Source organism: Anser cygnoides, chromosome 6, assembly GCF_040182565.1.
Source record: "Anser cygnoides isolate HZ-2024a breed goose chromosome 6, Taihu_goose_T2T_genome, whole genome shotgun sequence".
Lineage (NCBI taxonomy): Eukaryota > Metazoa > Chordata > Aves > Anseriformes > Anatidae > Anser > Anser cygnoides.
This window is the reverse complement of record NC_089878.1, coordinates 32,020,013-32,041,404: the sequence shown is the minus strand read 5'-3', so window position 1 is coordinate 32,041,404 and position 21,392 is coordinate 32,020,013. Positions and strand designations below refer to the sequence as shown.

Genomic DNA, 21,392 nt, shown 5'->3' with positions numbered 1-21,392 from the left:
TGCGCAAGGTGGGAACGCCCCATGCAGGCGCCTAGGGGACCCAAACGTCCTCACGGGGAGCTGCCGCCCTGCCAGGAGGTGCGGGAGGGGGCACGCTGCCGGCGAGCTCCTCGCCAACGCGCGGCCCCCCCGGTGCTCCCGCAGGGCATCCCCGGTGCCAGGCGTGGGGTAGCCTCACCTCTCCGCCGCTGGCCCTGGGGTCGGGACGGCCACGCGCCCTGCAAAATTGAGTCGTATCCCGTCACCCGACAGACGCCCGGGCGAGAACCCCGGCCGTGTTGTGACATTCGCAGCGATTAGCGCAAAGCGCGGAGGCTGCGGCTCAGATGCCGCCACCTGCCCGGCTCGAGTTTCCCCGGGTAAACAAGCGCTCGGCGCCCACACGAACCCGCTCTGCTGTGCCCGGACCGCAAGTGCACTCGAAACCGCGAAGAGATCCCGGCACACCGGCAAAAACAGGCGTGAAAAGCTAAAAATAAAACGTGAGGAGGTTAAGGGAGGCGTCCCGGGGTCCCTGCCTACGGGGGACTCTCACCGCAGGGTCGCCACACGTGCTGGCAGCTTGGCCGTGCGTGACCTTGCACAACCACCCGTGCCTCATCTCCAGCAGGCTTTACAGCTACGCCTGCCTTATCCCGCTATAAAAATACGAGCGCTTTGTCCTAATAGAGCTGTTACAAGGGGGCTTGGCTCGCGCAGCCGGCGGCAGGATGCGTTACGCCAGGCACAGCCCTGCCCCGCAACAGCAGAGGGGACACGTGCCCAGCGTCCCCCTCTCCAGAGGGGTTTTTGCCGCAGAGCTGCACAAGGAGCTGAGCCGGATGGGCGCAGCAGAAGCAGCAGCTGCAGAGAAAGGAGATGCACCAACCGTATGGGGCAGCAAACCAGTGCATCCCGGGATAAAACCCCTCCGACGGGGCACCGAGCCCCTCCCAAGCATCCCTCCTTTCTGGGACGCCTTCCGAATTCGCTTCCTTGCTCCGAGGCGCGCAGTTAAGCCAGGCGAGCTCCCAGCTCCGTTACCCACTTGGCGGCAAAACCCCGGGGGAGGCAGCGCGAGGAGGAGCTGCCAAGCCCCGAGCTGCCTGCGGCACGGCTCCGCGCCCTGCCAGCCGGGGACAGGAGGCAGCACGGCACGAGGTGCCCTTCACCTCCCGCGCCCCTGCCTCCGAAGGATGCCTCTCACCACCCGCCTGCGTCCCCAGGGACTGCGTGACGAGCCAGGGGCTGGCCGAAAGGACGCCTCGAAGCACCTGCTGAGCACCCAGGAGAAGCAGCGGAGAGGCGGGCACCCTCACGTGCCGGGTAGATCCCCGTGGGACGCAGGTCAGCGAGGTTTCTCCTCCTGTTTAGCTCACCCGCGCCTCCGTCAGGGGCCCGGCCGGGAGGAAGGTCACGGCTCGGTGCAGGCACTGCTCCTGCCAACCCAGCCCTAGGGCAACAGCCCTCAGACGACGCTCAGAGATTTTATTGTAGAAACACGAGCTGGGAAAAGCCCGGCTCCAGCTCCCAGGGCGAATTGGCAGGGCTGGAAGTCAAACCCAAACGTCGTTACTAGTAATTAACGGATTCTGGCTTGGGCTGACTGACACACACTAAACACGGAGGCCGAGGCTGTCGCTGCTGGCCGGCGCCCGGCCGCGCCTGCTCGCAAGTATTTAGCGAGCACCTTCCATTATTGCGCAGCCTGCCCGCAGGCTCCGGGACGTCAGCCGGAGCGTTGCCACTGCCCTGACCAACGTCACCTCGCAGGGCTCGCCGCTGCACCGAGCGCGGGGGGCAGGAGGGAGCTTCTCCCGGCCCGACCCCGCCGCTGCACAACCCGAAACGACGGGACTGCGAGAGCCTGGGCGCGCGAACCGAGCCCCCGTCACGTGAGTCTAAGCGGGGAGGTTATTTTAAAACCCGGCTGCGGTGACACGCTTAAAATAACGAGAGCTTGCAAATGTATGAGCTGCGAGCTGACCTGATAATGCGCTGTCAGCCTCGCGCATCCACAAGTCGCGGGAGGGGAAAGGAAAAAAAAAAAAGTCAGACAACTGTGATTTGCTATCATTTTTTACGCCATTGCAGCGCAGCGTTTCAGCCTGATCTTTGCAATTAGAAAAGGTGAGACCTGTTTCTAAAGAAGATCTGAGTTCACGCCACGTCCCTCCCTTGAAGCTCTGGGGCTTCTGATTAATGCTTGAACAAGAGAGTTCACATCAACGCCACACAAACGGGCTTTAAAACCAACAGTTTCTAAAGAAGGACCTACTCCACCTTCAAAAAATCGAAAAGCTTTCAACAAAGCCAAACGCATTAATCCAAAACCAATTTACTGAGCGTGCCTAAGCCACTCGCGCGCCCGGTAACGAGACGCAAACTCCTACAGCACGGAAACCACCCTCAGCTCCAGGAGACGGGCAGCCTCGGTCCCAGCACGGGTCACACAGCGACGCCCGAGACAAAGCAGCACGAGGCCAGCCGCCAGCTCCAGCGGAGGAGCAGAGGACCCACGAAGACCGGGCGGCGGGGACGAGGCGGCACGACAACAGCTCGGTCACCACGGGGACGCCCGCGGGACGGGGGCCAACGAGTGTCCCGAAGAAACACGCTCTGGGCGCAAAACCAGAGGCACGGGACGATGACGAGCAGCCTCTCCCCTAGTCTGCACGGACTGTGAAGCGTCAAGTTTGCGTTTGGCCCCTCGGGTCAGAAAAAAAAAAGATCAGTGAGAAACCACGAGGGTGCATCAGCAAATTCCCCCTGCACCCGGGGATTCCTCCGTGCCTGGCGTTTATGCTGGGGCCAGGGCTTTGAACTCGACGCCGGACAGAAAAGCCGTGAGAAGCGCATCGCTTCCCAAAGCCGTCCTTTAATTACACGTGGGCAGCTGGGACCCGGCCATGGCCCCACCGCAGGACGCGAGTGAGCGGCTGCTCCCCGCGGCTGAGTGACGAAGGCTCTCAGGTGCTGGAGTCCCGGGGGACCCCGCGCGTTTCTCACCGCCCTCAGGACGCCGGCGCGCAGTGCCAGCTGCGGTCAGGGGCCCCAGCGTGATGAGGCAGAAAAGCCGCAGCTTCGTCCCGGAGGGACGGCCGAAATAAAAGGGCTGACCTGACCCGGCGCCTGCCTTGGGCTGACTGCCCTGAATCGCGCTTTCTCGTCCTCTCAACTACACCACGCCACTTGCTTGAGTAGGGAAATGACTCTGGGTTAAAAATAAGCAGTGAAAGCATGGGGCATTTTACAGCTCTGCCTGTTTCAAAGAAGACCACCAAAGCACCTTGCTGCAGATCCCCGCAGAGCAAGGCACAGGGAGAGCATTCGTCATCCAGCTTCGCATTTGGGGAGTTACGCAGCCAGACCTGGGGATTTCGGCCAACAGAGCAGGAACTGGCGGGCGGTCAGCACAGATCGGTCTGGTTGTAGACAGCCTGTCCACGCTCTCAGTCTCGGGCACAGAAACAAAATGAAGGTGGAAAACTCGCGGTGAGCGGTGTAGGTATAAAACATCAACGCAGAACAAGGAAACAAGAACTGCGCAATTAGTTTAAAACACTCCAATTCTTTATCCAACCTCTTTTCTCGATACTTTTTCTCCGAAACATACCTGGAACTGGAAAAAAAAGCTTCCAGGTCAACCCTTCAGTACACAACGAAGGACATTCCTGGTCAAAAAGCCACCTTCCGAGACGCGCACGCGTTGCGGCAAACTCGCCCCATCTCTGAGCGGCCTCAGGAGCGGAGCAGCCCGTGTCGGAAGCGCGGGGAGCAGCCGAGGTTCGAGTTGGGAAGAAGCCGCCAACTAATCCCGGACTTGCCGCACCGGAGGAGCCCAGGCAACGCCAGGCACGGCGCCCGGCCAGGCTGGCGTGGCAGCCAAAGCCCCGGAGCGGCACGGCGGTGCCGGGGACGCGACGTCTCCGGGCGGGCGCTCCCCACGGGCAGCACCCCGGGGTGCGTTACGTGTCCCCGCAGCGTTTGGCTCCCCCCGCCGCGCTGGGAAGGGCCCCGGGCACCCCCGGGGAGCGGCTGGGGCAGCCTCACCGTGCGCCACACTCACCTACGGCGAAACTCCCGGGGCTACCGCAGGGGAGCGACCTGCGGGCCGCGGCTGCTAAAAAGAAAAATAAATCAAGGCAAACCCCCTCCCATAAAGCCGCCCCGGGGCCGTTCACCGCTACTTTTGCTCCCGAAGCGCCCGGGCCGGCCCCCCGGGAGCCAGCCCCGCCGCCCCCGTGCCGCACGGGCAGGGCCCCCGCGGGAGGAGGGGAGCGGCCCGGCTCTGCCCCAGCCCGCCCCGGGGCCGCTTTCCCCGGGGCACCGGCCCCACCGAGCCCCCGGCGCCCGGCCCCGCTGCTCCCCAGGCCCAGCGGGCCGCAGGGCGGCCGGGCCCCGCCGGTAAGGCCCGGGGGCCGCAGGGGGAGGCCCGGCGGGCGCCCCCAGCCCCGGACCGGGGGAGGAGGCCGGGATGGGGCCGCTCCCGGTGGAACCGGAGCCCGGTTGCTACGGGGGGGGGCTGCAGCGGGGCCCTCCCCCCCCGGGGGTCTCGCCCTCCCCCCCCCCCGGTACTCACCCCCCCGGGCCGGGCCGCGCCGCCGCCCAACCGCCCGCCGTTACCATGGCGACCCGGGGCGGTACCGCGCCGCCACGTGACTGCGCCTCCCGGTAGGCCGCGGCGGGAGGCAAAGCCGGCGGACTACAACTCCCGGCATGCCCCGCGCGGCGGCTCCGCCCCCGCCCCCTTCCCCGCCTCTCCGCAGCGCCCCCTGGCGGCGGGGAGGGCCGGAGGGGGGCAGCAGGGCCCTGCGGTGGGAGAGGTGTTTGGGGGGGGCGGGGGGGAGGGGGTGTTACAGGCGCTTTTTTCCCTAAAATAAAAAAAAAGCCGCACGCGGGAGGAGCCCCCCCCGGTCACACGGGGTGCGGAGAGCCCCGGGTGCGAGGCCGCCACGCAGCGCCACGCTGGCACCATCCCATCGAGGACAATGGTCCCGTGGCGGGCGGCACACCGCCAGCCGTGGCACCGTGGCACGGTGCGTCCCCCGAGCGCTGCGCCCCGGTGAGGGGTCTGGGGACGGCCAGGGAGCCGGGCAGGGCCCCCTCGGGGCGGGCGAGGTTTCGCCGAGGGTCAGGGCTGGAGGAAGAAGCGTTCCCGCCGCCGTCCCGCCGCTGCCGTCGGGGTGCCGCAGGCCACGGCCCTCCTGCCGGTGACCCCCGGGGTGCCGCCGCGTCCTCAGGTGCTGTGCAGGGGCGCGAGGAGGCGGACGAGCTCCTGGCAGTGCTGGGCAGAAGAAGGACGGGGGCCGCCACCGGCCGCGGGCCGCAGGTCGCCGCTGGCCAGCGCGGCCAGCTTCTCGCCGGCCCCCAGAGACAGCAGCACCTGCGGGGCACAGAGGCACACGAGTCACCGGCCGGCCCGGCAGCGTCCCCCCCGTCCCCCCCTGGTGCCACCAGCGGTCCCGCGGAAGGGCAGGCGGCGGGGCGAGCAGGTACCTGCCGTACCCCCGGGTGCCGGCTGGCAGCCCGCAGCGCCACCAGGGCTCCCTCCCGCACGCCGGCCTGGGGGTCCCGGCAGGCCACCTCCAGCAGGACGCGGGGGGCCTCGCTCTCCGCCAGCAGGTCGCCCAGCTCCGCCGAGCGCCGGCACAGGTTGCCCAGGGCCGAGGCGGCGTTGCGGCGCGTCTTGGCATGCGGGTCGCGCAGCAGCCGCGTCAGCCCGGGCACGGCCCCACGCAGGGTGCGGGCCGGGGAGGACGGGTGGTACGCGGCGTTGCCCACCGCGAAGCTGGCCGCCCTGCGCACGTTCTCGTCGCGGTCTGCCAGGCACGCCAGCAGGCCCTCCAGCAAGCCGGGCTGGCTCTGCAGCGCCTGAGGAAAGCCGTGGCTGTGTCGGAGCAGGTTGCCCAGCAGGTTGCAGGTTTTGGCCCGTACGGGGTGCTCCCGGTGGGCAAGCAAGCGGGTGAGCAGCTGGTGAGACGTGTCCGAGCCCCCCAGGATCCTCTGGAGAAAGGGCAGGTGCTCTGGGGAGACCCGGGCCACGTGAGTCAAGAGAGACAGGAGGTCGGTTACGAGCGGGAGGCTGTCTGAGAACAGGATGGCAGTCAAGAAGGCAAGGATGCGCTCCGAGGCAGCAGCCTCCCGTACCACTTGAGCTATGACCTGCTCGTCGGACACAACGAGCTGGCACAAGAGGCTGACGGGGAGCTCAGCGTCTGAGAGCGGCAGATGGTGACAGCAGACCTGAGGAGAAAGGAGACATGGCAGCACTGAGTGCCTCGTCCTCGCACGTGGGCCAGAGAGCAGCTGAGGTCTGCCCGCGGGTCGGCGCGGAGCTCGGCGGCCAGCCAGGCTGCTCTGGGGGCTGCGAGGCACCCGAGGGCTGCCCTGCGTGGGCAGGGATCGGCAGCACCAGGAGGAGTGAGACGGTGGGGCTGCGGTGCAGGGAGGTGTCTGCAGGGCATGGAGAGAGCCGCGGGGCCAGGAGGGTACCTGCAGCAGCTGGGCGGGGAGCTGGGAGTCTCTCACTGCTGCCACGACCAAGGCTAAGGTGTCTCCGTCCACATCCAGGGCGAAAGGGAAACAGAGGAGCTGGCAGGCCTGGATCACCACGGCTGGGACGAGTTCCGTGTCCCCATCCTCTCCTGCTTGCCTGAATTTTTGAGAGAGACTGGGCTCAATACAGAGGCAACGAGAGAAAAAAAAAAATCGGAGGCACAGAGCATTCCCAGGCACTGAGGAGAGGCTCTGCCGGGGAACTGTGCCCTGCAAGTGCCAGGTCAGGAATTTCTCAGCCCTCTTCAGCCCTCCCAACTCACGTCTGTGCCAGGCATGCCAGGAAGCCAGGGGACAGCAGCCTCCTCAGCGTCACCATGAGGACGCCGTGGGACTGGGTAAGCTCAGGCAGGCACCGGTGGGACTCGCGAGCGAAGACGACGAGGGCCAGGCTGAGGAAGAGCAGCGTGCCTGCAGGGGAAACGGTGCAACAGAGTCGACACGAAGGTTGAAAAACCTCCTCCCTTCTGTCTGCTTGTGCTGCAGACAACCCTCACTCCGTGGCACAGACAGCGATCCTCAAGAAAAGCCCCTGAACCCCTCAGGCCCCAGGGATCAGGTGCTGATGGGGACAGAGACACACGGGCAAGCTTGAGGGCAGAACGTGGAGCAGGGTCCCCGGCAGATGCCCCGCTCACCCCACAGCTCCTACCTTGAGGGGACAGGAGGTTCCAGTCTGGCTCTGCCGCGGGGCGCTCTGCCCCCGGGGCGTCTCCCTCCAGCGCTGCCCCGTCGCTGCCCACGCGAAGCACCGCAGCCACACCGTGCCACACCGCGCTCCACAGCTCTGAGGCAGCGAAGCCCTGCTCCACAGCCGTATCCTCCTACGGGTGGGGGGGTGGGCGTCGAGGGGCTGCTCCCCAGGATTCTGGTCCGTGCCCCTGCCAGCCCCACGGTCCTGAGGACGGACACGGCGCCAGCAGGGGACCAGGCAAAGGGAAAAGGGCAGGCTGGTACCTGGGCGAGCAGCTTCAGCAGGAGGAAAATGAGCCCATCGTAGAGACCGGCACCCATTGGCGGGGGGAGCTGCAGCTGTAAGAGAGAGCGTGGGACGGGCTGGAGCTGGGTGCTGGCTCTGAGGGCAGCAGCACCAGACCCACACCCTTCTGACCCCGTCTTCGCCCGTACTGGGGTAAGAGCATGGCCCCCTCTGCTCCTCTGTCCCCATCCCATACCTCAGCTGGCGCCGTCAGGGCGTTTGTCACCGCTGGTAGGACCTCTTCACCCCTAAGCACCGCGTCCACCCCGTGCTGACTGAGCTGTGTCAGGAGGAATGCTGCAGCACCCTGTAGGAGCAGGCAGGGATCGGCACCTCTGGGACCCTCCTATCCGCTCTTCACCCCTCGGCCCAGGGCGAGGACAGCCAGAGTGCACCTGCCCCACCCCACGCCGGGTGACCAACAGCAGGACCCGAACGGGATGTGGGGCTCTGCCGGCCTCCCCACGGTGCCTCTGGCAGCACAGACTTACCACGCGGGAGACGACAGGAGACTGGGTGAGGAGATCCGCGGCCAGGGAAACCACCTCCTCGAGCCTGAAACACAGGGACCAGGGGAAAGACACTGGCAGCCGAGCCCTCCTCACGGCACTATGTTCTCAGGGCTCTACACGCTCCGGAGCAGCGGCATCCGAACACCCCCAGGGCTGGGAAGCAGCCACCTTGCAGGAGGAGAGTGAGCCGTGCATCGCAGAGCTTCCTCGGCCGTGCTGGGTCCCTACCGCGTCCCCAGCGCCCGCGCGCACTGCCCAGCTGCCCGCTGGGTGTCAGGATCTGAGGGGTCAGCAGGAAGAGAAGCCCAGCTTTGGGCAGGATAGGCTTGTTTGGGGCAGGAAACGTCTTTACCCCGCCCACGGGTGAAAGCGGGTGCTTACCTGGGAGGGGAGGCCTGGGGCTGCAGGGTGAGCAGGGCCAGCAGGTACAGGGATGCCTCACGGGCCACCCCCTGGGCGACCTCCGCCATGGGGACCTGCCAAGGGAGCGGGAGTCACAGGGGAACAGCGGGGCTAGGAGGGGAGGAGGGGATGTTCCTGGGCCCCGGGAGGAAGATGGCACCCACTCTCTCCAAAGCGAGCTCCCCCAAGCTCTTTTCTCCACGCGCCCTCCAGCCTGGTCCAAGCAGCGCCCGGAGGAACAGGTGCTGGTTGCCTGCACTCCTCCCCCAGCACGGAGGCTGCAGGCAGTCCTACCTCGCCCTTTGAGAGCTGCACGAGGGAACCCCACGCTTGCTGGCTCCTCCCCAGGTGCTGGCACAGGCTCGGGCTGGCATGGCAGGCGGCGTAGAGGATCTGCGAGGCAGAGGGGAGAGATGCACGCCAAGCACCTCCACGGACAGACAGAAAAACGGACAGAGCTCTTACCTTGAGGGCGTTCAAGGAGCAGCCTGGGTGCTGAAGCCTTCCCAGCAGTCTCCCAAGCTGTTGGTTCTCTCCATCCATAAGCTTTTCAGCTACCCTTTGAGCAACCTGCAGAAACCAGCCTGTTAGGCACCCCGGGCACACAAAGCATTGCACAGACCTAACAAGTTTCATACTAGCAACAGATTAACAAAAGGAGGCATCCGCTTTCATGGCGGTGCCTGCTTTCACGCAGGGGCGCTCATCTGCCACGAACCAGCATGGCTTTGGCGCACAGCCCCTGGGCTGCAATGAGCAAGGTAAGATTCCTCCTCTGCTTTCCCCAAAGTGACTCAGAGTTCAGTGTAATGATCAAATGGAAATCTATATTCTTGTTCTCCCTCTTTGTCAAGTTCATTCTCCTTCAGATTTCCTACAGTTCATATCACAGACGTTTAAGAGTTCTTCGTGTCTCCTCTGCATTGCCTATTTATTCAGCCCGTTTCCCCAGTCAGACCCAAAGCGCGAGCCTTTTAACAGACTCAGGAGTCCTTAAACTCCTGAAGCTCGGCTCTTGGACTGCAAATCTTGGACAGCAAACCTGGAGGACCCCGGCCCTGCACTTCACTGCTGAAAAAGAGATTCTCCTGCAAAAGGCTGCTGCCTCCAGGGAGACCATACGTCCGTGCCCTGCAAAGAGAGCTGGCCCGACCTGCTTCTTGGCTTCCCGACAGCTGTTCCTCGCCAGGGGGATGCTGCAGGCAGCAGCCAACGCGGCTGTATAAAGGTCTGCCACACGTTGGCTCTGGGCATGGGCTGACTTGGCCTCCATCGCTGCACCTGCACAGGGACAGAGCCTGGGTGAGGGATGCCGAGGGGCAGTTGGATGGGGCTGGAGGCCAAGAGAGGAAAAGTCAGGCTTGGGCGATGAGAAAGGTGAGATCTGGGACTGAGGGAGAGAACAGGAGAGCCCTGGGTAGCAGGGGGTTGAGCAATTTGGGCAGCCACTTGCTCCTGGGAACGGTACTGGAGTGGCAGTCAGTGCTCTGAGGGAACTAAAGGGCTGGAGGGAGAAGGGAAACCCTAGGAAGCCCCAGGAGGAGACGGTGAGCTGCCACCAGTGCTACCTTGCAAAGAGTGCTGCTCTGAGGTGGATCCCTGGAGAAGTCTGTCCAGCAGGGGCTGATGCTCCTCTCGCAGGCTGGCGTAGAAAGGAGCAGAGGCAGAGGGGCATGCCGCATCCAGGCTCTCACAGAGCAGGGTGAAGCACTGGGGGAGGCACAGGGATTGCCACCACAGCAGATGGGGAGGGAGAGGAGGGAGACAAGCAACCGTGGAGGAAGCTAAGCGGGGGCAGCAGAGGTGGGGGAAGGACCCAAATTCAGGGACCAACGTCCCCTCCAGCCACTTCAGTCCCACTGCTGCTGCGTGGCAGCCACAGGCTGGCTGCGGGAGGGGTGCACATGGAGGCGCAGCCAGGGAAGGCGCCCCCCTCAGAGAACTCCTTTCTGAGATCCCCACAAAACAAACAAACAAACAAAACCAACAAAACTAACAAAAACAGTGGGGTCAGACAGCTTGCCGTGACTAGGATGCATCAGACCACTTACGTGGGAGCAGGCTCCTCAGCCTGCTCTCCCCCTAAGATGCACACCCAGCCCCAGAGCTTCTGTGAGGGGAGGAGAAGGCGGAGAGAAGGAAGACAGAGGCACCCTTACCAGGAGGCTTTGCTGGCAGAGTCTCATCTCGCTGTCAGCTGGCTCAGCCAGCAGATCCAGCAGCAGGGCTAGGAAGTGCTTGGCACTCTCCTGGAAGGCCTGCAGGCTTGGAGAGGCAGCAAGGGCAAAGGAGAGCAGAGAAAGATGGTCACTGACTGTAAGGACAAGATCTGGCCATGCCCCTGCAGCCCTGGCTAACGGAGCAGGCAGTGCACAGTGGCACTGTGAGCTCGTGCCAGCAGGCAGCACAACTGGACTCATCAGCTTTGCCTTCCCCCGTACTTGCCCCACTCAAGGAAAGCACTGCTCTGAGAGCACAGTGATGCTTCCTCACAGGACAGTTCCTCTGCCCTGCCTGCTGCTGGGTCCCCACAGTGACCACGAGAGACCTCGGAGAACACCGCGTTGTCCTTACCTGTCCTTCTGCCCACTCTCCTCCAGGCTGCACTCACTGCTGAAATAAACTGTGGTCACCGTGACGAGGTCCGTCAGCACCGCGATACACCAGGGCTGCTGCAGGAGAACAGAAAGAAACAGCAAGCGGCAAACGTCTGCTGGCCATTCCAACACCACTGCAGAGGCGCCCTTCCTAGCCAGGACCTCTCCCTTCTCACGGGGGCCAGGAAGAAGCACTGTCCCTGTAAGCCAGCCCCCGTAGGCCACAAGGACCTCCCCAGCATCCCCTAGCACAGGCACGCTGCAGGACTGAGGGAGCTTCAGTCCGTCTGGGGCCGTAGACCCACCTGCTTTGTGCGTCCACTTTCCAGGATCTGCTTGGTCAGATGCAACAGGGACAGCGGCACGTTCAGCTCCAGGCAGAACTGCTCCAGCAGCTCAGAGTCGCAGCGGGTAGCCAGGAGGTTGCCCACAACACGGAGCACAGGGCGGAGGTGGGAGGCTCCCTCTAGCATCCCTTCTAGCACCTGAGCACAGAAAGCCAAAAAGGCTCGCGATCAGCAGCAGTCACGGCCCCTCCATCACCCTCTAAGGCAGGGGAGCAGACGACAGGCTAAGTGTTTGAGGCAGCCCTGGTTCCTGAGGAAGCAGTGGGACTATTTATTGGACAGTGGGGGCTCTCCTAGTGCTCCTGACCCAACCGCAGAAAAGAAGAAGGCCTCCACGTCCCCAGCCTTAGCTGGCTGGGCCAGCCATCCCTCACCTGCTGAGCAGAGTCTGCAAGGCGGGCCTGGACGCGGTGCCGGAAGGCTGGGTCCCTCACGAGCCTCAGTGGCGTGCTCAGCTGCATGGCCGAGGGCTCTGTGGCCTCGATCAGGCGTTGCCACTCCTCATCGCTCTCCGGCTCCTGACCACGGAGGAGAGAAGGCTAGAGCCAGACCCCGCCTGCTCCAGAGTCTCTGTACCAGCCCGCAGGCAGCGGGCCCTGCTGTCCTTACTGCAGGGCACCGCCTCACCTCGCTCTCCAGGTCCACGGCCTCAATGCTGCGCCTGCCGTGGGGCTCTGCCCTGCCAGCACCAGAGTGCAGAGGGACTCCTGCTCCGCGAAACTCCCGCTCGTAATCTTGAGTGATGCTGTGCTCCCTGGCAAAGGAAACGACCCGGTAAGTGAGCTTTCCCCTCTCCCTCCTCTCGCAGCCCCAGCCCTGCCTTACCATGGGTTGGGAGGAGGCTCCTCCAGCTGCCACTGTGCCACGCTGCTCGTTCCTTGCAGGACACCGGAGTTCTTCTCTTTGGAGGCAGCTGGTGGCTCCCCCTCCCCTAGCGCTGCCTTCCCAGGAGCTGCTCTGGGTTTGTGCTCAGTGTGTCCTTTGCCAGAATCCTTCGTACACGCAGTATTTGCCTTTAGCTGCCCCTGGTTGATGGCAGAAACGTTTGGTCAGGGCAGGGTTATTCGGACAGCCAGATGAGCCCCCGACACCCCCCCACACCAAGGATCCCACATCCTGCCTTGTATACGGCCAATAAATACCCCCATCCTGACCTTGTACCTTCTGTCTTTCCCACCAGGTCCCATTTCAGTGCCTTTCCTTTGCCACAACAGTGGGGCACAGTCCAGGGAACCCCACACTTTACCTTTTTCTGTGCCTCCTCAGCCATCTTCTGCCGGGCCTTCCTCAGGATCCTGGACTGGCCGCTCCTGGGAGCCAGGGAATGAGCTTGCTGCTCCTTCAGGGCCTGCAGCTCTGGAGACAGCTTGGTGGTGAAGGGGTTTGAGATCCCATGCTCTTCTGTGTCGTCAATCACTGCGAAGGTGAAGGCAGATCTTCATCAGCAGATCTCCCCTGGGACACTGGGAGGGTGAGCAGCTCCATGATCCCAGGGGAATCCCGGGGGACTCAGAGCAACCCCCGGGGCAGGAGCTAGGGGTTGGTGACTGGAAGAAATTGAGAGGAAGGAGGGAAAGACCAGAGAAGTACAAGAAATTAGGGTAGGGTGGTGGTCCCAGTCTACAGGCGGTAGTCAGAGGAAAAGGACGTGTCCCAAGTTGGAAAAAAGCTTGGTACTCACCAGTAACCCGGCCAGCAATGAAGGGGTGGGAGAGCAGCTCTGGCCACGACAGGCGCTGGCGGGGGTCCTTCATCAGCAGCCCCTGCAGGAAGCTCTACAGACAGCACAGCGCCAGGGTCAGACGTGCTCAGCACCCAGCGCACATCCACTAATGGACACAGTGCCCCCGCCAGCCTCAGAGAGGGAGCCCAGGGCTCCTGGGTTCTCTGAACAGCTCTGAGAAAGAGCGGGTCTGGTGTTGAGGGTAGGTGGGCAGTGGGAAGGCGCTTTCCCTTCCCAGCCCACTAAACCACTGCTCTGCTGCCTGCCTCAGTTTCCCAACTTAGCAAGGGGCAGCAGTGATAAGAGCCCCCATCCCAAGAGGCCAAGCTCTATCGCGTCAGAGGGTCTCACCCCACGGACAGGGCTTTGTCCCTTCTGTCCCCTTACCTTGAAGACTGGGCTTATGGCCTTGGGCCATTTGACAGGGTCCTTGACAATGAGGCTGACGAGCTGGAAGATGCTGCTGGTGTAGAAGGGAGGGGTGCCCACGAACAGCTCGTACAGGATGCAGCCCACAGACCAGAGGTCCGCCGTGTGGTCATACGGCTTCTCCTCCACCAGCTCAGGGGACATGTACAGCGGGGTGCCCTTGATGGAGGTCAGCACCATGGTGTGGATACTCATGGCACGGGCAAACCTGCTCAGAGCAAAATACAGGTGGCTATTTCAGGCTGGAGCACGCTCTGCCACTCCCAAGGAGACTCCTATGAGCACACCAACACTCCTCTCCCCTCTGGAGTCCAAAATTCCCCATCCCTGCTAACCCCTGGGTACACACAGAATCCAAATCCCCTTCCACACACACCCTTCTCTCCCACAGCACCCAGGACACCCTTTGGCTGCCACAAGCCCACGTGCCCCCCTCAGCTTGCCGCCAGCACCCACCCGAAGTCGCAGAGCTTGATGACGCCGTCTTTGCCCAGCAGGATGTTCTGGGGTTTCATGTCGCGGTGCAGGATGCGGTGGGAGTGCAGGTAGTAGAGAGCAGAGACCAGCTGGGCAGCTATGGTCTGAACCTACAGAGACACGGGAACCTCATCGTGTAACCCGTGGTGCCACCAGCCAGCGCAGCCACGGGCTCCCTTCTGCCTGGCTCCCCAAAACCCCACTTCTGCCCTTGCCCCGTCTGGGACCAGCCCCAACTTTGGGCCAGCTTTGCTGACACAGAAGCGTGCCAACAGCTGAGGCAGCAGCCTTGTGTCGTGGCCCTTGCAGAGGGAAACCTGCTGTCGCCCACTGCGACCTGGCCCTCTTTTCATCCCTTCAGAAGCTCTGCCAGACAAAGCCTCGGAGGCGCCTCCTGCCCTCTGCCCGCTGACAGACAACTCCCATTCCCTCCGTCCTGTGGCAAAGCCAGCGTGGCCACCGCCTCGCCAGTCACCTGGTCCTCGGGCAAACTGCCGTCGTCCTCCAGGATCTGGAAGAGCTCCCCCTCTGCGTAGTCAGTCACCACCACCACCTGGGGAGAAGAGCAGCGTGGAGGCATCGGGGGGCACCCGCCCAGGCACATCCCCACCGAGCCCTTGTGGCTCTCCTCGTCTTGGACCCAGCCAGCCGGGTGCTGGCTCCCACCCAGCGGGCGTGCCAGGACCGGGGTCCCAGTCTCTGCTCAGACAATCCTCGCCTAACGTCCCTGCGTGTCCCTGGGGAGGGCGGGAGTGCCCTGAGGGCAGGGGACCCCAGTGTGACCAGCTGAGGGAGCAAAACAGGCTGGTGGCAGGACTGCAGCGATCAACAAGAGTGGGGTAACGGCTGGGGACAGAACAAGCCAGGCTGGCTAGAAATGCTGTTAGGGCCCTGGGAGGCCGCCATCAGCACCTCCCGAGACATAACCGGCAGCAGGCGACAGCCCCTACCCCGTGCCCCGGTCAAGCAAAAACATTCGCCCGGAGCAGGCTCCGTCACCTCTTTGTCGGTCTCGAAGCTGTCGAGCATCTGGACGATGTTGGGGTGCCGAAGGCCTCTCATGATCTCGATCTCCCGCTGCAGGTTCTTCAGCTCCTTCTCGGAGCGCCCCACCTTGGGGATGAACTTGAGGGCCACCACCTTGGGAAGCGGGCAGAGCCGGGCTCAGCGCAGCGCCCCGCCGCGCTTAACCCGAGCTGGACCCAAGCATTTCGCAGCCGAGCACACGGAAACACGACGTGTGTGCGCGCTGCACCCCCTGAAGGGCCCCAAGGCCGTTAATGGTGCTCGGGGTGCTTGGATGTTTGACACGAAGGAACGCAACCAGGGAGCGGAGACAGGACCAGGCACGCGTGGCAGCGCCGGGGGCAGCCCGACCGGGGGGTACCAGCTCGGGGTGCGGCACCCCGGGCCGCAGGCAGTGCCGGGGGAGCCATCCCCCCCCTCCACCCGGCGCCGTCACACCGCACCGGCCGCCTTGGGGCCGGCGGCCCGCGGCCGCTCACCCGGGCGCTGTGCCGCCGCCGCCCCTTGTACACCCTCCCGAAGGAGCCTTCCCCGACCGCCTCCAGGACGCGGTACCCCTCCATGGCGGGGGGGCGGCACCGCCACCGGCACCGGCAGCGGGATCAGGCCCGGCGCCGTCACCCAGCAACCGGGCGCTTCCCGTTCCGGGCCGCCCACAAGATGGCGGCGGCCGGCGAGGAGGCGGAGGCGGCGGAGTGGTAACGGCGCCCCCCCCGCTTCTCCCCCTCCTAATCCCCCCATCCCCGTCCCCTCGGAGCCCCCCCCTGAGCTGCCGGTCCCCCCTCACAGGGCGCTGCCGGCCGAGGTGGAGGTGCTGGAGTCCATCTACCTGGAGGAGCTGCGGGTGCGGCGGGGCCGCGGCAGGTTCGTACCGGGCTCCCCCCCCCCCCCCCCATACCAGCCCCGGGCCGCCCCCCCCGGGCCGGTTCCCGGTCCCCGGCCGGCCCTCACGCCGTGCTGCCCGCAGGTCGGAGCCCTGGGAGGTGAGCATCACCCTGCACCCCGCCACGGCGCAGGACCAGGACTCGCAGTTCGTCCGCTGCACCCTGCTGCTGGCCGTGCCCCCCCAGGTAGGCTCCTGGCAGGGACGGGCACCCCCTCACCCCCCCCCCCCCCCACCACCTTGCCCCACTTCTCTCGGTTTTGGTTGTTTTTTTTTGTTTGTTTGTTGCTTTCTTTTCTAGTATCCCAACGCGGCCCCGGACATCGCCATCAGGAACCCGCGGGGGCTGTCGGATGAGCAAATCCAGAAGTGAGCGGTGGGAGGGGAGAGCAGGGGGCTGGTGGGGGTTTAGAGATGGGAAAGCCCGCTCCCAAATCCCTCTGCGGCCCCTTGGCTCGTGAGCACGTGGGGGGGGGGTCCCAAAAACACCTTAAACGTGTTAAATCCCGCACGAGCCGCTCGGTTTGACACTGAGGACTGGGTTCTTCCCCTCTGGCCCGCCTGCAACGTAACCCAAGTCTCCTGGGCCTTCACCGAAAGCTGAAGGGCGCTGGGTGAGCTCAAGCCCGGGCGGTTTGGGACAGACCTGGGACAGTTTGCAAGCCGCTCGTGTGAGTCCTCTCAAGACAACAGCTTCCTGAGCACTGGCTCGTGGCGAGCTGGGAAAGCCCAGCCATGTGTGCTTACACAGGTGCTCATCCCGCACCGCAGGCAAGCACTGAAGGCCAGCGCACTTTTTGTTTATCACGGGGCAGTAGGTACGTGAAAGAGTGCAAAGGGGTGCCCAGACCGCGTTAAGTATTTCTGCTGCTTTGCTGTAGGATTTTGCAGACCCTCAGAAACGTTGCTGAAGCCAGGCTGGGGACAGAGGTGCTGTATGAGCTGATTGAGGTGAGAGCTGGGGTGAAGGGGGGTGGCCAGACACGGACACCCTTCTCCGACACCCCGTGAGGTGGGAAAGCCTGGAGCCTGTGCAGGGGCAAGCGAGCAACGTGCTTGCTTTTCTGCTTTGACAGAAGGGGAAGGAGATTCTCACTGACAACAACATTCCTCACGGCCAGTGCGTGATTTGCCTCTATGGATTCCAGGTAGGAACACGGGTCCCAGCCCTGCCAGCTGGCTGAGAAGAGAGACAGGAGGAGGGGGAGCCGGAGATAGTTGCTGGGGCATCTCGGTTTGTCTGTGGTGGTCAAACCCCACCTGGAGTTCAGCACACAGGTGGTCAGGAGAGACTGTGATACATTCGTGTGGGTGCAGAGGTCTGTGGGTTCAGGGGAGCTTGTTTTGTCCCAGAATGGAAGGAGAGGTGATGCCTGCCTAGGAAGGAGAGCACGTCAGATGAGAAGATTGCCGCAACAATACATGCGGGGAAATAGGTCACAAAAACCTTGCAGCTTGATACTAGGGGTATTTCTTACTCTCAGAACAGGGGCTGGTGTCCTAGTAAGAGCTGAGAAGGCAGAGATGAGGCCCAGTGGAAAAAAGTTATGTGCCTCTACCATCAATAACACTAGCTGCCTGCTGCCAGTGCTGCCACTGGAGTGAAAACCTGCCTCAGCTGGGAAGGTTACACAACGCTGTGCTCAGAAACCCTTCAAAGCTGCCCTTTCCCCTCCGCAGGAGAGGGAAGCCTTCACAAAGACCCAGTGCTACCACTACTTCCACTCCCACTGCCTGGCCCGATATGCCCAGCACATGGAGGAGGAGATCCTTATGCAGCAGGAAGAGAGAGAGCAGCACCTGGCACCTTCTCCCAAACAGGTACTGGGGGACGCTTTCTGTAGCCGTCAGTGAGATCCGGCCCTCTTCGTGTTGCTGGAGCACCCCGGGCCTCCCTGCCCTGGCAGAAGAGCGTTCGTGGTCAGCCGAAGCAGGCTGCCCTGTTTCACTTCCAGGCTGGGGAATCCTCTGGAAGTGTGTGGGCTGGGGTTGGTGTCACCTCTTGCCTCCCTGCAGGACGTCGGCGTGCAGTGCCCTGTCTGCCGGGAAACCCTGGTCTACGACCTCTGCGCCCTGAAGGCAGCGCCGCCCCCGCAGCACCCGCTGGTAAGAGATGGATCTGCCCAGCTGTGCCCTCTCTCTGGGTAGCTTCAACTGGGACGCTTTAACAGATGAATGAACAATATCGGCTGGACCTGATTCATCTGCTCTGCTGATGACTCTAGGAAAACACACAAAAGCACAATTTCCATCTCGTGCGCTGCTCAGAGGGGATCTTTGCAGCCCCTCTGCCGTGGGAAGGGGGGCTTGCCCTGGCGGATCCAGCTTTGAGGGTGATGGGTCAGAGGGAAGCAAAGGACCCGTGGCTATCTTGTGAGGAAGAGGCAAGAATGTGTGGTGTTGTCATCCTGGCTGCCCTGAGCAAGCAGATGTGGTGGGGGAGAGGCGATTCTGTCAAGGGACAGGGAGTGCCTGCATGGAATCTCTCTGTGTTTTTCCTGCTCTAAGAGAGTAACTGTAGCTTTCCTTAAATATGTCCCTGTACCCACTGGGATATAATCAGGGTTACACAAGTGATCCTAGCTCACACAGTGAGTTCTGTGCTCCCTGATTTTAGCTGCTCTGCATCTCGGGCTGAAGCAGGAGGTCCCAAGGCAGTCGCTACAGGGAACAGCAGGCCTGCAGCAGCACGTTCCCCTTCCATCCAGGGATTGTGCGGGGCTCTGTAAGCCTGGCGAATCAAATGCTGCAAGCAGACAGGTCGCCGGGGTGCTGCGTGATCGAAGGAGGGTTTGGGGAATTGTTTGTAGTGCTGCCAGCTGACTGCCCGTGCTAGGTGGTGAGAGAACCCTTAACCCTGCTGTTCTCTGCCTCTCAGGAGCCATACAGGCCGGATGCCAAGACGCTGCAGCACCAAGAAGAACTGCGCTTAATTTTCAAGAGGCAGCAAGAGAAAGGGGGCATCATTGACCCCGAAGCGGAGAGGAACCGTTACTTCATCAGCCTCCAGGCGGTAGGGCACCGAGGGCGGGGATCTGCTGAGCTCCGTGCTGGCAAGGAGGCCTGCGGGCTGCAGGGCCAAGCACTGTCACCTGCTTCGGGACCGTCCTCTCCCTTTCTGAACTCTCGGCTTCTTTCTTTCAGCCTCCGGCTACTGCTGATCCAGGCCAGGCAGCCGCTGCCTCCGAGCCGCTGGTGAGTGCGAGCGCCGTGGACGCGCCCCAGGCACCCTGCCAAGCCTCGGCCCCAGGGCCGGCCGGGGCAGCGCCTGCGCAGCCCGAGAGGCCTGCGGTGCCCAGGGAGCCGCAGAGCAGGAGGGAAAGGCACAGAGGGGAGAGGCCAGGCCCCAAAGGCCCGGGCAGGCAGACGTGCAGCAGCTCACAGGAGGCGGCCGAGGAAGCCTGTCATCCGCTCCACGGCTCCAGAGCACCCAGGGGCTTCAGTCGGAGACCAGAGAGGAGACCAGGCGGGAGGCACAGCCAGGAGTTTCCGAAGCATCACAGCAGAAGCAGGGCTGCTGCCTTGGCCGAAAGAAAGGAGCTGTGCCCCGAAGACCCCTCACCAGAAACGGAGACAGCGGACTTGAAGGAGGAGCAGCGTGATGCGGAGAGATGGACCCCGGAGCAGGGCGCGGAGGCCCAGGGCAGGGAGAAGGAGAACCTGGCGTTCAGCTGCAGCGACCGCCGAGCAGCTGCTGGCTGGCAGGGCCACCACCGGCCCTGGGACTGCGGGAGGTGGGAGAGGTCCAGGGCGCAGGAGCGTGGATCCTACCCCAGAGCACCAAGAGGGCGAGGGGCGCTCGGGCCCAGCAGACGTCGAGAAGCCCATCTCCTGGAGAAGGAGAGCGGCTCCTAGCAGCAGTGGTGAGGGGCTGGGCTGCGGGAGGGAAGGGCTGGCTTTGGGGAGAGCAGCGAAGGCTGCGGCGGAGCAGCAGCAGGGTCACCGTACACCTCGGGACAGAGGAGGCAGCTGACGTGTGGCGTGGGACAGGCGGAGTCCCCAGGGTTTGTGTGGAGCGAAGCATCCTGGTGTGAGCGGCTGGCTGTCCCCACCGCTGGAGAAGCTGACTTCTGACAGCTCACAGCAGCCGTGGGCTCAGAGGAAGCCTGGAGCACCCACCAGCACCCACCACCCCTCTGTGCGAGCCAGGAAGCGCACCCACCTCCAGGGCAAACGCTGAGCCCAGCGTGGTGCCACGGCAGAGCCAAGGCTGTGTAGGACCTTGCCCGGATCTGAGCGTCCCCACAGAGCCGGGGCAGCACCCGGTGATGGGGCTGTGCCGGGACAGCCACCTGCAGCTCGGCCTGCGGTGCCTCCCAGCGATTCTCCGAGCACCTTCTCAGCTGCTGTCCCTCTTCTTTAGAGAAAGCTTTGCTGCTTCTGCGGCGCAGACCTCGGCTCTGGCCCTGGGCCTGGCCAGGCAAGTCCTTTGTACAGCAGGACTTCTCCCAGCTCCAGCCAGAACTAAATTAAGCTCGTGCAAATACATCAGCAGGCAAGGACTGTCCAGGGATCGAGGCTTTGGGCTGGCTCCTCTTCCCCCCAGGAAGCTTGAATTTAGCTGGAGCTCCTGCCCTGTCCTTCTGCTGCCACTTCAAGATCTAAACCGCGCCCCACTGCAGAGACGTGACAAGATCCCGAGCCCCCGAAGTGGGACGCCGCTATTAAATGAATTCCTTTGGCCTTCTCTGGAGCCCTTTGTTTTCTCTGCCTTCCCACCGCTGCTCTGAGCCGCGTGGATCAGCGCTGCTCCTTGGTGTTGCTCCCTTCCCTCCTCCCTCCCGGCACCCAGGGGCAGTCTCCTGGGAGCAGGGAGGGACCTGGCTCTGGCTCCCTGCTTTGCCTGGCTCGGGGTAAGCTGCCTGCCTCACCTGGGCAGGAGTTTTCCTCACACTCCTTCGTGCCTTGCGTCCCCACCCCTCTTTTGGTCACACCTGGGTTGTTACTGTCTTCCTTCTCTTGCTGAGTGTTCTTTGAATGGAGCAAAAATCAGCGTTCTCACGGACCTGTCAGAGCTTTGGGTGAGATCCCTAGGAAAGCAAGAGCTGTCTGCTGCGGGGAGGGCACTTTGCACCTCTTTGATCCCTTGTCACATGAAGGGTGCAGAAAAGCCTTAACCTGAATGGCACCCGCTGCTCTGCTCTCCCCTCCCTTGTCCTCGTGGTGCTGGTTTAACCCGCTGCTCAGCCGCCTTTGTTTTGAAGACCCTTCCTTGCTTACACTCTCCAGCACCCTCGTGCTCTAACAAGCATTTCTCCTTCTTGGCCTGAGCCTCTGCTGCTTGCCCCGGGCTCGGGGATCTGCAAACCAGCCCTGATGGGGACAAGCACTGAACGCTCCCTCCCTGGAGCGTGCCCTAATTTTTCTTTAGCACTTGCTCGGTCCTCGTTCCAGCCAGTTTCTGGGTGAAAAGGTGTGAACTGGATCTGACGCTGCTGCTCGTTTCGCTCCTCTCTGCCCTGTCCAGTTGCTGTGCTCTG

General features: G+C 63.4%; 3 protein-coding genes and 1 long non-coding RNA gene across 6 annotated transcripts in view; 2 read left to right on the top strand and 2 right to left on the bottom strand.

The window, feature by feature from the left end:
• TTLL4 (tubulin tyrosine ligase like 4) overlaps positions 1–4,540 on the bottom strand; it is a 24,098-nt gene extending 19,558 nt beyond the window's left edge. Inside the window, 1 exon segment of the mRNA XM_048079630.2 lies at positions 4,049–4,540. The gene's annotated coding sequence lies outside the window, so the exon portion shown is untranslated.
• LOC136791104 (uncharacterized) lies at positions 1,738–2,385 on the top strand. The gene is made up of 2 exons (XR_010832370.1): positions 1,738–1,874; positions 2,074–2,385. It is a non-coding gene; the product is annotated as an uncharacterized lncRNA (long non-coding RNA).
• STK36 (serine/threonine kinase 36) lies at positions 3,531–15,660 on the bottom strand. 3 transcript variants are annotated; one of them, XM_048079628.2, is made up of 27 exons: positions 15,509–15,660; positions 15,003–15,143; positions 14,479–14,556; positions 13,983–14,113; positions 13,485–13,734; positions 13,056–13,149; positions 12,621–12,790; positions 12,200–12,399; positions 12,002–12,128; positions 11,749–11,892; positions 11,333–11,512; positions 11,005–11,102; positions 10,590–10,695; positions 9,999–10,140; positions 9,584–9,711; positions 8,896–9,000; positions 8,725–8,823; positions 8,410–8,504; positions 8,008–8,071; positions 7,713–7,823; positions 7,495–7,569; positions 7,190–7,361; positions 6,801–6,948; positions 6,475–6,634; positions 5,479–6,225; positions 4,562–5,365; positions 3,531–4,102 (listed from the first exon to the last, which is right to left on the bottom strand). In XM_048079628.2, exons 1-26 carry the CDS (start codon positions 15,590–15,592, stop codon positions 5,219–5,221), a joined length of 3,996 nt encoding a protein of 1,331 aa, XP_047935585.2. In that variant the 5' UTR covers positions 15,593–15,660; the 3' UTR covers positions 3,531–4,102; positions 4,562–5,218. The 3 variants fall into 3 exon arrangements, with proteins under 3 accessions (XP_047935585.2, XP_066855550.1, XP_066855551.1); XM_066999449.1 differs by having other exon boundaries at positions 3,531–4,099; XM_066999450.1 differs by having other exon boundaries at positions 5,488–6,225.
• RNF25 (ring finger protein 25) lies at positions 15,591–21,392 on the top strand. Its single transcript, XM_048079631.2, has 10 exons — positions 15,591–15,727; positions 15,819–15,893; positions 15,997–16,099; positions 16,214–16,281; positions 16,794–16,863; positions 16,989–17,060; positions 17,593–17,733; positions 17,929–18,018; positions 18,791–18,925; positions 19,057–21,392. Exons 1-10 carry the CDS (start codon positions 15,591–15,593, stop codon positions 19,765–19,767), a joined length of 1,602 nt encoding a protein of 533 aa, XP_047935588.2. The 3' UTR covers positions 19,768–21,392.